At 52.8% G+C, this 15,074-nt stretch overlaps 1 protein-coding gene across 1 annotated transcript in view; it reads left to right on the top strand.

The window, feature by feature from the left end:
* The window catches only part of TSC2 (tuberous sclerosis 2), a 50,063-nt gene that overhangs the window by 20,365 nt on the left and 14,624 nt on the right, over positions 1 to 15,074 (top strand). The window contains exons 2-18 of the mRNA XM_006893877.1: positions 1,088 to 1,174; positions 2,295 to 2,405; positions 2,882 to 3,026; positions 4,409 to 4,526; positions 5,514 to 5,562; positions 8,619 to 8,744; positions 8,983 to 9,056; positions 9,974 to 10,100; positions 10,864 to 11,007; positions 11,157 to 11,294; positions 12,063 to 12,166; positions 12,421 to 12,502; positions 12,587 to 12,742; positions 13,300 to 13,416; positions 13,663 to 13,785; positions 14,012 to 14,118; positions 14,326 to 14,476. Of these exons, the coding sequence (XP_006893939.1) occupies positions 1,088 to 1,174; positions 2,295 to 2,405; positions 2,882 to 3,026; positions 4,409 to 4,526; positions 5,514 to 5,562; positions 8,619 to 8,744; positions 8,983 to 9,056; positions 9,974 to 10,100; positions 10,864 to 11,007; positions 11,157 to 11,294; positions 12,063 to 12,166; positions 12,421 to 12,502; positions 12,587 to 12,742; positions 13,300 to 13,416; positions 13,663 to 13,785; positions 14,012 to 14,118; positions 14,326 to 14,476 (1,959 nt within the window). The remainder of the gene's footprint in view (positions 1 to 1,087; positions 1,175 to 2,294; positions 2,406 to 2,881; positions 3,027 to 4,408; positions 4,527 to 5,513; positions 5,563 to 8,618; positions 8,745 to 8,982; positions 9,057 to 9,973; positions 10,101 to 10,863; positions 11,008 to 11,156; positions 11,295 to 12,062; positions 12,167 to 12,420; positions 12,503 to 12,586; positions 12,743 to 13,299; positions 13,417 to 13,662; positions 13,786 to 14,011; positions 14,119 to 14,325; positions 14,477 to 15,074) is intronic.

The raw sequence follows: 15,074 nt of genomic DNA on the forward strand, positions 1-15,074 counted from the left end.
CCCTGATGGCTCTGGGCGCTGACTCTCACCAGTGGCTATGGATGAAGTCACAGGGAAAGTCTATTTTAATTGTCCCATTGCAACAGTGCTTGTCAAAACTAGTTCTGATTAATCTCCTTTGTCATTGTGTCCTTTGCCATTCCCTATCACTCCTCCCTGAGAGAGACTTCACCCTGATTCATAAGGGAAAGGGGATGGCGTATTCTCTTAGCTACTTCCTGCTGAAAAGGGACGCTGTAGGTTTCAGGATGAAGATCTTCTCTCACTACTCTAAATGGCTCCTTTGGCGATAGGAAACATGTAGACTATTGTGGAGATTGATTTTGGAATTTAGATGCACTTATGTAATTTTTAAAAAATTTACGTTTTTTTAAAGTGTGATTTTAACAAAAGTTTACAGAGAAGTTGGATTTTCATTCATTCATTGTTGCATTTTCTCCTATTCCCCTTCTCCAGTTCACTTTGTTTTTTTAATATTCATTATTGCATAATTTCCTCCTTTCCCCTTCTTTATCCCTACAAATTTGTTATTTTAAAATTTTTATTTGAGTGAAAGTTTACAAAGTAAATTGGTTTTCATTTATACTTATTTTGTTTCAAAACTTTTGATTGTACCCACAGTATAACTGAACTTTTCTCCCTCTTCCTGTGCTTCTCATTTCCATTAGCTCTTCTGTCTACCCCTTCCTGCTTCTGGCTTTTATCCTTAGGCATGTGCTTCCCGTGATTGGTTATTGCAGCTTCTCATTGCTGTGGGGGTGGAACAGACTCACACCTGACCCTCGAGCGGGTTTCTAGAGGCTGTAAATCACTCGGGGAGGACACGGCCCCTCTTCGTAAGTTAGAGCAGCTGGTGAATTTGAATTGCCCGCCTTTGGGTTGACAGGGCAGCTTCTTACCCCCTAGACCACTGGAGCTTGATTTTTATAGAAGTAAACTTGTTTTCAGTAAGATCTACTTTCCAAGAGACTCCAGTCTTGGAATGAACATGGCAGGCAGTCCTCAGAGGGTTTGTGATAAGTAGTTAAGTGGACCTGTGGCTTGTGGGCAGGCCCTATTTGCATTTTCTCTTTTCATCTCTCTCCAGGAACTAAGTGTTGAGTGTGGTCTGAACAACAGGATCCGGGTCATAGGGCAGATTTGTGAAGTAGCAAAAACAAAGAAATTTGAGGAGGTAGGTTTGCCTGTACTTGTGCTGTTTGAAAGCCCGTTTGTTCTTTTTGTGTGCGTTGTACAGAGCTCACTTTGCCAGTGGGCTGATTGGCACTCTTTTGGGGAAATGAGGCCTTTCAGTTGTGACATTGGTGGGTTGGGTGCTGCTGTGATGTTGGAAGCTATGCCACTGATATTTCAGACATCAGCAGAGTCATCCATGTGGACAGGTTTCATTGGAGGGAAGCTGGCCTGGCTATCCACTTCTGAAGTAATGACGAGTTAAGCAGCTTGAATTCCCGGTGGAATGTTGTCTGATACAGTGCCAGAAGACTGCAGGCACTCAGCGTGTGGCTGGGGAAAAGTTGCCTTCTCCACGTGGCGTCTGTCTTAGTGAAGCGAATGGAGTAAAGTTTTCGGGTGGTGAAGACCTTCCTGTGAGGATTTGGGGAGGCTCAGAGCGAGGAGAAATAGTTACGGACTTCCATGACACAGTGACTGCAACAGTGGGATTAAGCAAGACGGAGGTGTGAGGAGGCTCAGGACTGGGCAGCAATCTGAGTTGGAGACCACACAGCGGCAACTAATGACAAGAAGCCTTCGCCTCACTGAAGGACAAGCTTCTAAAAGGGCCTTGAGCCCTGGCTGTTGCTGGTAGGGGTGGAGAGCGGATCTCAGAAAGTAGTTCTGCAGCGGCTTACAGAGATGTGTGGCTTACCTGTCAGGAAGAGGACGTATCAGAATGGAGCACAGTCAGAGAGCAAGTCGGGGTACCTCTTTTACCGCCTTTTTGGAAGCAGTTACTGCTTGGTGCTCTTGCACCTCACAGACGTCGTCATATTTAGTCAGCGCAGGTATCCTCCAGCTCTCCCTACCTGGGCAGCCTGTGGTGTGCAGCCTGCTGTTGGTGATGCCTTGCAGGAAGTTGCCTGTATAGGTACAGGAGGGGGACTGTGACCCAGCTCGCGTCCTGCCCTGTGCCCCTGTCCTGGTGGACAGCAGCCAGGTCTCTGAGGCCCTGTGTGTTTGTGTCTGTGGGAGACACCTGACCCGGGCCGTGGAGGGACTAGTTCTGAGGCAGGGATGCCGTGGCTGTGCCATGACCTGTGCTGACTGTGTCCTCTTGCCCGTCCCCTCTGCAGTATGCTGTGGAAGCGCTCTGGAATGCCGTTGCAGACCTGCTGCAGCCTGATCGCCCGCCGGAGGCCCGCCATGCAGTACTGGCCCTGCTGAAGGCCATCGTGCAGGGCCAGGTATGAGTTGGGTGCTGAACTTGAGAACAGTTGCCCATTGACTAGTCCTTGGCTGCACTGCATGTGGGGCCCTGGGTGAGGGCTGAGTGGTAACGGGCTCGGGTGAGGGACAGAGCAGAGGGATTGTGGGGTGAGGCCTAGGAGTGTGGCCCAGGAGATACGGGCTCAGCTAAGGAATTGGGCTGGTGGTTATGTGGGGCTGGGCGGTGCGGTGGGGCTGGTGGTCATGTGGGGCTGTGTTGAGGGCTAGAGCCGAAGGCTAAGGTGTGTTGTAGGTCTGTATGGATGTTTTCCACCTGATGTCCAGTGTGGTGCGCCCCTGACTCAGCCCCTCTTGTCCTTCCTCAACTCCTAGTTAGGTTCCTGTATTGGAACCTTGACACTCATGGCACTCCTTGAACTTGTCAGCAACTTGGACAGCCAGGCTATGTGGTCCTAGCTAGCTGGGCTCTAGTGCCCTAAGGTTTTGTCCCCAGGGGGATCGCCTTGGTGTGCTGCGTGCCCTGTTCTTCAAAGTCATCAAGGATTACCCCTCCAAGGAAGACCTGCACGAGAGGCTGGAAGTGTTCAAAGCTCTCACCGACAACGGGAGACACATAACCTACTTGGAAGAAGAGCTAGGTGGGTGCCTTGGTGCCTGTGAGTTTCCTTAGCCTTGGTGATCACATTTAATCTGGTATGCTGGCTGTCTTCTGAGGGGGACACTGTACTGCACAGTGACCCTCGGACTCTGATCGTCAGCTCCCCAGAGCAGGCCTAGACCAGAATGGAATTCCTCAGAGACTTACTAAAAGACAAATGTGAGCCTCGCTCTGGGCTCTCAGTTTTAGTTCTGTAGGGCTGCTGTAACAGAGATGCCACAAAAGGGTGGTTTAACAAACAGAAGTTAATCCTCTCCCTGTTTAGGAGGTTAGAAGTCCAAATTCAGGGTGTTCGCTCTATGGAACGTCTTTTCTCTGGTGTTCCTGGAAGGGGGACCCTTATTTCCTTCAGCATCTCAAAGTCCAGCGCTCCTTGCAGATCTGAATCCTGGTCTTGTCCAGTGTCGAGGGCAGGGACTCAGGACCAGAGGACACACTCCACTCCTGGCAGTTCTTTCTGTGGGTCTTCTCTCGCTGTTCACTTTCCTCCATCTTAACTCTCATGAGATAAAAGGTGTTAGAAGTCACACCCTAAGGAAACTCCACTGACATCAGATCTGGGCTAGTATTAGGGGCAGTGTCACATCCCACCTTTAATCCTTTTACTACTGCTTGACTGATCAGATCATGGGAGAGTATTGCATAACTCCTACATTATATCATTAATATATGTGTCTAGGAGAACACAGTTCAATCCATGATACCTTCAGACTCAGGATCCTGGGGAAAGCAGCTAATGTGTGTGTTCTAAGTGTGAGGAGGTGTGACTGAGGGTCACAGTCTAAGAGGGCACTGCCCATCCTGAAGGCCTGCCCAGAGGACCCTTGGCTGTGTGTTCTCACCCTCCTTGCCCTGTGCGCCTCACCCCTGCTTAGCTCTCTGTATAGTGGTTCTCAGCTCTGAGATTTCTGACTGCATGGGGAAAGAGGAGGAGTGGGGGTGGGGGCAGAAGTAGTCAGAAGTAGAGAGCTCTGCTGCTCTGTCCCCAGACATGGCCCCCATCTTGGGCTTGGTCCACCTCCAGGCAGGTGCACCGGCCTCTCGGGTGTCCTGCAGAGGTGGAGTGGCTGGAGGCCAGGTGCTCACTTCTGCTCTTCCTGGAGGCAGGAGCTGGCCTGCGGGACACATGTCCCTTGACTGCCACATCCCCTTACTCTGGGGGCCAGGGCTCCATTGTAACTCGTAGCCACTGTTGTCCCAGCTCAAGGTCCCCTCTATGTGGCCCCTGGCCCAGCTCCCTGGGGCTCCAGCAGGTGGTCTGCCTGTCATTGTGAAGTGCTTCATGCACAGGCCTCCCATGGCAGGGCTGGAGGCGTGGAAGTGGGGATCGTGGGCTGTGCTGACCATACCCCTTCTCCACAGCTGACTTCGTCCTGCAGTGGATGAACATTGGCCTGTCCTCGGAGTTCTTGCTCGTCCTTGTGAACCTTGTCAAGTTCAACAGCTGTTACCTTGATGAATACATCGCGTCCATGGTTCAGTAAGACAGACTCAGGGTTGTGACTCCAGGGCAGTCAGCATAGGTCTCGGGTTCCTCTCTGCAGGAGAATGGAGGTGACATCTCCATCAGAGGTGGACAGGTTGGAGTTAGAGACACCCACTGCTGAAGAGCAGATAGGGTGGTACCGCCCCACAGGGATCCAAGCCTGCAAATCTTTTACAGGAGCCAGCCGCCACATCCTTCTCCTGCAGAGCAGCTGGTGGATTTAAACCTCCAGCCTTTGAGCCAGCACTCAAGCACTTTATCCACTAGGTCATCAAGGGCTTGTCAGGAAAAATAGTTTCATTTTTCTTCCTCAGAGAGGCTGGGGGTTTGCAGTGAATCACATGGGAAGAGATTGCCCATCTTTCTCCTGTGAAGCAGCTGGGGGATTTAAACAGCATACCTTTGTGTTTTTCAGCACGATTCCTTACTGCTAAGCCACCTGACTCCCAGAGCTCCTGGGAGACCCCTGTAGAACAAGTAGAACTTCCCTCCAGGGTTTCCAGACTTTGCTTTATTAACAGACTCCTCCTTCTACCTCTGACCACCTGGTGGGACTTGAACTGCCAGCGTTTTGTTCATCATCTGCAAATACAGACTTCATTCACTTGATGCCTGGTGGATTCTTTTTCTTTTTAATCCCCAGAAAAAAACGGAGCCACTGTCACTGAGTGGCCCCTTCCATTTGGTTTCTAGGCCGTACAACTTTGTAGGAGGAAACTGTCCATTTTTATCCTGTGAAGGGCCTGGTGGATTCAAACCACTAATCTTTTGGTTATTGGCCCAACACATAACATTGTACCACTGAATTTCTTCTTTTTACCAGCACTTAGGATATTATGTATGTTTTTGTTGCTGCCATTAATTTCACGCTGTGAGATCTGTAAAGGTTAGACTCTGCCTGGCTCGTGCTGATGACGAGTTAGAAGGTCCAGGCAGATTCTTGGTCATGTTGTCTGCGCTCACCTCCTCCTCTCCCCGCAGGATGATCTGTCTGCTGTGCATCCAGACTGTGTCCTCTGTTGACATCGAGGTCAGTAACTTCTCTCCGGGAGGGCGTGTTATGGGGAGGTCGTGAACAGTGGCTCCACGGTCCCTTCCTGTTCGGCCATACACTGGCATGTGAGCTAGGTGAAGTGGACTGGTCCCCCTCAACCTCAGGAGTGCAGTGGGGGTGATCGCCATAGGGATACATGAATTCAGGAGGCAGCAGCATTTAGGGGTCTCTACAGCCAGCTGGCCAACTGACTGGAAAAGATCGATATTTGTTCCCATTCCAAAGAAAGGTGACCTAACGGAGTGCAGAAATTATCGAACAATATCATTAATATCACATGCAAGCAAGATTCTGCTGAAAATTAACCAAAAATATTTGGAATAATATGTCAGCAGAGAACTGCCAGATGTGCAGGCTGGATTTAGAAGAGATCGTGATACTAGGGATATTATAGCCAATGTTAGATGGATCTTGGCAGAAAGCAAAGAATACCAGAAGAATGTCTATCTGTGCTTCATTGACTATGCAAAGGCTTTTGACTGTATGGATCACAACAAGCTGTGGCTGACTCTGAGAAGAATGGAGATCCCAGAACATTTGATTGTGCTAATATAAAACCTATACTTGGACCAAGAAGCAGTCGTCAGAACAAAGCAAGGAGACACTACATGGTTCAAAATCAAGAAGGGGATCCATCAGGGATGTATTCTGTCTCCATACCTTTTCAATCTGTATGCAGAACAGATCATCCGAGACCCTGGGCTATACGAGGAGGAATGTGGCATCAGGATTGGTGGAAGAGTCATCAACAACCTGTGTTATGCTGATGACACAACCCTGCTTGCTGAAACTGAGGAGGACATGAATCGCTTGCTGCAGAAGGTCAAGGACTGCAGCCTCCTATATGAATTAAAGCTCAACATCAGAAAAACAAAAATTCTCACCACCGGACCAATTGGCAGCATCAGTATGGATGGTGAAGAGAGATAGTTGACAGTTTTCGTTTACTTGGCTCCACAGTCAACACTCTTGGTAACAGCAGCCAGGAAATCAAGAGACGAATTGCATTGGGAAAAGTCAGCTGTGAGGGATCTCTCCAGCGTACTGAAGAGCAATGCCATCAGGCTGGAGACTAAGGTGCACCTGATCCAGGCTATAGTCTTCGCAATTGCGTTTTATGCTTCAGAGAGTTGGACAGTGACTAGGGATGCTAGAAGGAGAATTGATGCCTTTGAGTTGTGGTGCTGGAGAAGAGTACTGAATATACCATGGTCTGCTAGGAGAACAAACAGTTTTGCCCTGGAGAGGGTGAAGCCAGAATGTTCCTTGGAATCAAAGATTCTGAAACTTCGTCTGACATACTTTGGGCATGTTGCAAGGAGGACTGGTCCTTGGAGAGGGACATCATGTTTGGCAGAGTGGAGGGGCGGTGAAGGAGAGGAAGACCTTTGATGAGATGGATCGATTCTGTGACTTGGATGGTGGGAATGAGTGCTGTTGAGATGGCTAGGTTGGCACAGGATAGAATAGCGTTTAGAGCTCTTCTACATAGGGTCGCAGTGAGTCACAAGCAACTCGATGGCACATAACAACAACAACAACAACAGTTCTTAGATGAGGATGTGATACTGTCTCACATACTTTGGGCACATTGACAGGAATTGCCAGTCCTAAAAAAAGGTAGCATGCTGGGAAGGGTCAGAGGAAGACCTTCAGCAAGATGGAGTGACACAGTGGGTTCAAGCACATCTGAGGTCTTGAGAATGATGCAAGATACGGCATGATTCAGAAGGATGTTGTGAGTCATTGGCTTGACGCCACCTAACAGCAAGTTCTTAAGAGAATCCCGGGGAGTGAAGTAGTTGAGATCACCTGCTAATCTCAAGTTCAGTGGTTAGAATTGGCTGGCAGCCCCACAGAAAAAGCATGGCAGTCTGCATCTGTGAAAATGTACAGCTTTGCGGAGAGACGTTATTTACAGCCTTGGGAACTCTCTGGGGGCAGTTCAGGTCTGTCACATGGGATCTCTGTGAGTCTAAATTGCCTCAGTGGTGTTGAGTTTGGCTTTGAAGTTCTTGTTAATAGGAGTGGAAGGATTTGGAAGTAGATATGTGAGATGGTTATGCAGTATGGTGGATGCCATCAAATCGTATAGGCTGTCCTCGGAGGGCCAGACTTGTGCTGGGATATGACGGCCACAATAAAGAACTCACGAACTCACATGCGCAGTTTGCTCTCCCAGTGCTTTTGAAAGTTCTATTTGCTTTGTAGTTTATTAAAAGAGCCCTCGGTGTGGTGTGTCCCACGTCAGAGTTGCTAACTAAAGGTGTGTCCACCAGCAACTCCTTGGCAGGAGGATGGGCTGTCTCCTCACACAGACTCAGCCTCATAGACCCAGCAGGGTGCCTTGAGGAGAATCGACGTGAGAGCAGTGGGTTTGATTTGACTTCAGTTCCAATCTGTTGAGTGTACAGTGGCGCGGTGAAAAGCGTCTGGGATGCTGTGAGAATGCCCGGCGTGTGACCCAGGGGCTGAAGCAGACGTGTGCTGTGGGGAAAATGGCGCCAATAGCCTTGCTCAAAGCAGGGGTGCTGTCGATCTTCCATTTAAAGAGAAAGCAGTTCCTACAAAGTGTGATAAAAGTCAAGCTCAGTAAAGCGAGGTACACCAGTATGTGTTAAACCCCAATTAAAACAATGACCTGCCAAGTGCTTTGTTCGCTTTTTACCAAAAAACCACAAAAAGGTTCTGCTGCTGCCAAGTCCTTTCTGACTCAGTGACTCTCCGTGGGGTTAGTGAGGCTGCACATCTTTTGGGGAGGAGACGGCCTGTCTTTCCCTTGGAGCAGCTAATGAGTTTATATCACTGACCCAGCAAATTATGAGCTTTGCCTTTTTGCTATAATTGGAAAAAAACCCCAAAGCTCGTTGATATAGTATTCACCAGCCACCATCCTGGTGTGTAGTTTCCCCACCAGCTGCTCCCCCTTGGGGTTCCCAGGGCTGTGGGGCCAGGGCAGGTGTGGGCTGCAGGACAGAGTCTGGGGGATCAGGGATGCATGTGGGCAGCGTGTCCACCTGCTGTCCCCTCAGGTGTCCTTGCAGGTGCTGGATGCGGTAGTCTGCTACAACTGTCTGCCCGCCGAGAGCCTGCCCCTCTTCATCGTCACGCTGTGCCGGACCATCAACGTCAAGGAGCTCTGTGAGCCCTGCTGGAAGGTGGGTGCTTAGGGGCTCCTGCTGGAGAGTTATTCCCTAGGGACCATCTGTGTGATGTCCAGGATGGCCTGTGGAGGGAAGCAGGTGACACCTGCCCAGGCAGCTGGCATCAGGGGACTTTGCTTTCCTGTATCTGGGGGAGCATGGTAGTTGGGATCTTGGCGAGCAAAGTTCCAGAGGGGCTGGGCGGTTGGGTCTGTTTCTGTGGGCCCTAACGGTGGTATCTTCTGTGTCCCAGCTGATGCGTAATCTCCTTGGGACCCATCTGGGCCACAGTGCCATCTACAACATGTGCCGCATCATGGAGGACAGGTGAGGGGTGGGCTTGTCTCAAAGAGGTGGTCCGTGAGGTGCGTGTATGCAGGCTGGCTTTTCACTGGTGCTGACCAAGGCCCCTGTACTAGAAGGTCTCCCCAAAGCCAGAGTGTGTGTGTCCTGTGCTCGTGCTGCCAGTCTATTGGACCACATTTTCCCCCTCTGTGTCCAGCACCTTCTGCTGTCATCCCTTTTGGAGAGTGGTCAACAGTGGTAGCCAAGTAGCATGTAGGTGTTCTGGTCCCAGGGTCCTAGAGGCTGAAGTTCACATGGTCCATCAGTTCTTGGACTACACTGTTGAATTCTGGGAGCTAGGGTATTTTTGAGAATGTGTGTGTTCACAAGGGATCTTGTGTGGCTTTTTCTTTTGTAACACCTGTGTCTGTTTAGACTGCTACCCTACAGGTTGGTTGTTCGATCCTATCAGCCTCTTCATGGGAGTGAGACTAAGTAGTCTCCTGTGGAGATGCACAGCCTGAGACACGTGTGCTATGAGTTGGACTCGTTGGTGCTGGGTTTGGGTTAGTTTTGCTCGGCTTCCATATAGAAACAATGCTGAATTTATCATATGAATTAGGACGTGCTCTTTGCTTCTCTGTTTTCTGGAGTGGTTTGAGTGAAACAGTTTGGTTGAATTTACTTGTGATTTGAGGTGGATGTTCAGCATTTGCTTGTATTAGCCTCTGACCCAGGCAGTGTCTCCTGAGGCCAAGGCCCTCCTCATCTCTCTCTGGCCATGGCATAGGCCAGGGTCAGATGTTGAATGAAAAAGCACATCAGCTAGATGCTGGTTGCTCTGTGAACCTTCCTCTTCCTGCACAGCCCATGGGTACAGGGGACCATGGGGGCCGCCGGGACCTGGGCCTCTCCTCACACTGCTCATGTACTGTTCTGCCCGACACATTTGCTTTCAGGGCCTACATGGAGGATGTCCCTCTGTTGAGAGGAGCTGTGTTCTTTGTTGGCATGGCGCTCTGGGGGGCCCACCGCCTCTACTCACTCAAGAACTCCCCAACATCTGTGCTGCCATCGTTTTATAAGGTACCGTGGCTTCTGAGGTGTGGTGGTGGGGCTCACTATGGCGCAGGCCACTGGGAAGCCCTGTCCAAGGGGCCAGATTCTTGCTTTTGCACTGCACAAGGTTTTGTACTACTAGGTGTCAGATTCTGGGAGTGTCCTCTCCTTCAGACTAGTGTTAGAATGCTCTGACGCCTGTCTCCTTGGGACGTGGTCTCAACCTCACTGTGGTTGTGCCTCTGTGCTCTCAGGATGTACCCCCAGGACCCAGGCATCTTTCCCATGGTGCCCTGTGAGCCAGGCAATCTCCTCCCTGGGAGAGCTGCTCAGTGGGGGACACAGGTCTTTCTGGACGCAGCTCTCTCTGCTGGGCTCTCACTCCTGGTGTGGGGTGTAGCGCATGGGCTGGTCTTGGCATTGAGGCCAGAACTTTTGTGTTTCCTGATCTGGGGAGCCAGGGTCATATGAGGCTGCGTCAGGCTTTGTGGAGGTAGACCCTGGCTGGGCCAGACACCAAAAACCCACTGCCATCCAGTGGGTTGCGGCTCACAGGGACCCTCCATCTCGTTTCCAAGCCTGTACAGGAGGAGACTGTCTTTCTCCCTCAGCAGCGGCTGGTGGATTCAAGTGGCTGACCTTCGGGTTAGTGCAACCCATAACGTGCTGTGCCACCAGGGCTCCCTGGCTGTGCTGGAGCTCCTCAGTACCTCTGAGTGGGGGCCACGCTAGCCAGAAGGCTTGTGGGTGTGCGGCGGCTGACCCCGTGGGGCCCATGTTTGTGTTCTAGGCCATGACCTGCCCTAACGAGGTGGTGTCCTATGAGATCGTCCTCTCCATCACCCGGCTTATCAAGAAATACAGAAAGGAGCTGCAGGCGGTGACCTGGGACATTCTATTGAGCATTATTGAGCGTCTGCTCCAGCAGCTGCAGGTGGGGCCTAGACCTGTGTGCACAAGCCAGGGAGCGGGCTGGATGGCCGCAGCAGACCTCATTTAAATGTGCAGTGTTCATTTGCATGTGGGTATGGCACCCAGGGCAGATTCACCACATGATTCACCCCACTTCCCCTAAAATGGCAGAGCCTTGAAAGCCCAGAGCTCCGAACTGTCGTGCACGACTTGTTGACAACAGTGGAGGAACTGTGTGACCAGAACGAGTTCCATGGCTCCCAAGAAAGATACTTTGAGCTCATTGAACGATGTGCCAACCAGAGACCGGTGAGACTCTCCTGGGGCTGGGCTTTGGGGTTCATGGGTAGGGAAAGCCCTGTATTGCAGGCCTGGAAAAGTGTACTGGGCATTTGGCATCAGAGGTGCAGCTCTGTGCCATGCTAGGACCAATAAGTCAGGACCAGTAAATCAAATGCAAGGATGGCCCCAGCAGGGGCACACAGCACCAGCACCAGTACGTCTTCTGCACAGGTTGGGTTGGAGGTGGTGGGGCCCTGACTGCAACAGGGACTTGCTGCTTGATGCACATCTGTGCCCTGCAAGCTGGTGGCAGTGCAGCTCTGCCACTGGTTCCTGGTGCTCCTAGTGCTGGCTTTTCCCCTCGGGGACTCGTTTCTCGGCGTCTCTACCTTCAGGCTTCGGTAGTGTGGACTTTTCCACCTCAGGGCCTCCTTTCTCAGGACATCTGCACCCCCACCACAGTGGTGGGGGTTCTGCCACCACAGGAGCTCATTTCTCAGCATCTTTCCCCCGTGTGCTGGTGCTGTGGGCTCTTCAACCTTGGGATTCCTTTGCCTGAACCTTTGCCCCTGAGTGCCAGCAGGCCTTTAGCCAGGAGCGCGTGTTTGCTGCCAGGACTTTGGTGTGGGAATTCTGCCAGTTGTCTCACACAGCCCAGCTTCTGTTGTCCTGTGGGGGCTCCTGGATGGGGCCAAGGCTGCTGCTGTCCCCTGGCTTACCCTATTCCTGAGTCCTGGTATGGGAACCTTCTGGGCAGGTGGAGCAGGTATCACACCAGCTTCTCTTCTCTGGCAGGAGTCCTCCCTCTTGAACCTCATCACCTACAGGGCGCAGTCCATCCACCCGGCCAAGGACGGCTGGATCCACAACCTGCAGCAGCTCATGGAGCGCTTCTTCAGGTAGCCAGCCTGCTTTGAGGCCCCAGAGCCCAGTGCTGACCAGTGGCCTCACTGTCCTCTCCATCTCAGATAGGCCCAGCTCTCTGACAGCAAGGGACTGTTAGTTCCCAGCATGCTGGGATCCTCCAGTGAGACCATGAGAGTGTGCCTTTCCCCTCCACAGCTATCTGGGAGGCCTGGGGAATGGTGATTGTTGGAGGGTACAGGTGGGCAGTGGTACGTGGTCGCCGCCAGTGGTGTGCCCTCCTCCCCAGGAGCGAGTCCCGCAGTGCCGTGCGGATCAAAGTGCTGGATGTCTTGTCCTTCGTGCTGCTCATCAACAGGCAGTTCTACGAGGTGTGTGCCCAGTGCATGCTGAAGGTGACATGTCTCCACGCCTGCCTGGACACACAGCTCACCCCACACCCTCCTGTGCTGCAGGAGGAACTCATCAACTCAGTGGTCATCTCCCAGCTCTCCCACATCCCGGAGGACAAGGATCCGCAGGTCCGCAAGTTGGCCACCCAGTTGCTGGTAGACCTGGCGGAAGGCTGTCACACCCACCACTTCAACAGCCTGCTGGACATCATCGAGAAAGTGAGGGCCACTGGGTGCCTGTGACAGACGCGCGCTGGGTCTGCAGGACAGGCTGGCTGAGCTGTGGCCACCTTGCATGGGTTGAGAGGGCCCATGGTGCCCCTGCTGTGTCCTTCTCTTGGGGTTTCAGGGGGAGTTAACAAGCATGTGGGCTTCCATTCAGCTGTTTTACACAGCTCCCTTTCTGTATCATTAATCACAGCACCCAGGATGCAGCTTTAACTCCCCATGTACTCCCTGAGTCTTGTTTCCATTCATCCTCTGGCTGCCGCTTCCGGCTTCCTGGACTTTATCCTGGGCAGGTGCCCTATTCTGGCCTGTGTGGTCGGTAGTTCTCCACCAGGCAAAGGGTGCCTCACTGGTGTTGCCCTTCCCCTCAGAGCCCCATCTTACTGTTTGGCTGACGCTGAGCGACGGGGAGCCTTGGCTTCTCTGTTCTATGCCTCAGCTGCGCAGTGCACACACATGGTGTTTTGAGAAACAGGAGGATAGGTCACTGGCCATCCTGGTGACGATCTACAGGAGCTGGGGCCTGAGAAAGTGACTTTTCTTCATAGGTGATTGCTCGCTCACTGACCCCACCCCCCGAGCTGGAAGAAAGGGACATACCTGCTTACTCGGCCTCCTTGGAAGACGTGAAGACCGCTGTCCTGGGGCTCCTGGTCATCCTGCAGGTGGGTCTCTGGCTTCCGTCTTCTGGCTGTCCTGCTGCAGCTATTTCCTGGGAGAGTCCAGAGTGTAGTGGCTGTGTGCAAAGGCCCTGACATCCCAGTCACTGGATGACCATGGGCTCTCCCACACGCTGACTTGGACAAGCTCATCACCATGAGAACCAGCACATGTGCTGTGGCCCGGGCTGCTGGAATCAGTCCTCACGTGGGTGTGCCCTGCCCCTCGGTGACCACACGCTCTTTCCCCAGACTAAGCTCTATGCCTTGCCTGCCAGCCACGCTGCACGCGTGTATGAGACCCTCGTCCGCCACCTCCAGCTGCACTACAAGCACTCCTACACCCTGCCCATCGCCAGCAGCATACGGCTCCAGGTAAGGAGGCGCCACTAGCAAGAACTCCCTGGGAGGCTTCCGGCTGGGTGGGTGGCAGGTGGCCTTGCTGGGACAGCAGCGGGATTACCTGTGGCTCCATTGCCTCTGCCGCCCACCTCGCTAGGCCCTCCTGGGAAGGTGGTGGCAGGGCTGGGGGCCACGAGAGGCCCCTCCTGGGCCTGTGCATCCTGCTCTGGAGTGAGACTTCCCTCTACACTCTGTGCAGGCCTTTGACTTCCTGCTGCTGCTCCGAGCTGACTCCCTCCACCGCCTGGGCCTGCCCAACAAGGATGGTGCTGTGCGCTTCAGCCCCTACTGCCTCTGCGACCATGTGTACGTATATGCATGTCCCCGCACGGGGCCAGATGGCCTCGGGGCGGGTGAGGAGTCATGCCCACCATGGGTCAGTGTTTTCTGACTGGTGGTCACGGGAGACCTCCTGTTGGGCAGCGAGGCCGCGTCTTTAGGAGTGGGAGAGATACTGTCCGCTGCCTGGCAGGCAGGTGCTTCAGCCCTTTCGTTTCTCTCCCTGCCCAATAGGGAGCCTGATCGCAGCTCTGACAAGAAGGCCAATGGCCCGCTCTCGCCTCCCACCGGGCCTCCGGGCCCAGTGCCCACAGGTGCCACCATGAGGCTTGGCTACCTGCCCTATTCCTTGCTCTTCCGTGTCCTGTTGCAGTGTCTGAAGCAGGTGAGGTGGCCCGTCTTTGCCCCCCACATCCCCGCCCCCATTAGATTCTACTGAGCAGGGGTGGGTACCGGTCTAGTTCTGACTCTGTGTGGTTCTGCTGCCTTCAGGAGGTCAGCTTGCCTCCATGCCGCTGCCCCTGGCCCCCTGAGCTAGCCTGGAGTACTTACTGTTTGAAGGCAGCAAGCTGGTGTCCTGGCGTATAGCAAAGCTCTTCTGCCTCTGCAAGGTGGTTATGGTACCGAGAACAAGGCGTGTAGGTAGATAAACAGGTTGCATATTGAGCTGCTCTGAGAAGAAGGTGCAGGCAGCTGCAGGGTCCCAAGGTGGCTGGAGTCGTGTGTGAAACCTGGGAAGGTTTCATGAAGACCAGGTATAGTTCTCTGATGAGCATTGTCACAGTCTGAAGGGAAGGGGCAGTCAGGACCACCTGCATGGGAGATTGGTAGGGAGGGTACTGCCATGGGCCCCTTTCCGTAGCCTCGGGATGAACCAAAGAGCTCTGGTGGCGTTGTGATAAGTAGTAGTAGCACTGCCAACCCAAAGGCACGTGGTTCGGATCCACTCGCTGCTCCATGGGAAAAAGATAGTCTCCTCCGTG

The sequence above is a fragment of the Elephantulus edwardii genome, unplaced genomic scaffold (genome assembly GCF_000299155.1).
Source record: "Elephantulus edwardii isolate Elephantulus edwardi_28Jun2011 unplaced genomic scaffold, EleEdw1.0 scaffold00132, whole genome shotgun sequence".
Lineage (NCBI taxonomy): Eukaryota > Metazoa > Chordata > Mammalia > Macroscelidea > Macroscelididae > Elephantulus > Elephantulus edwardii.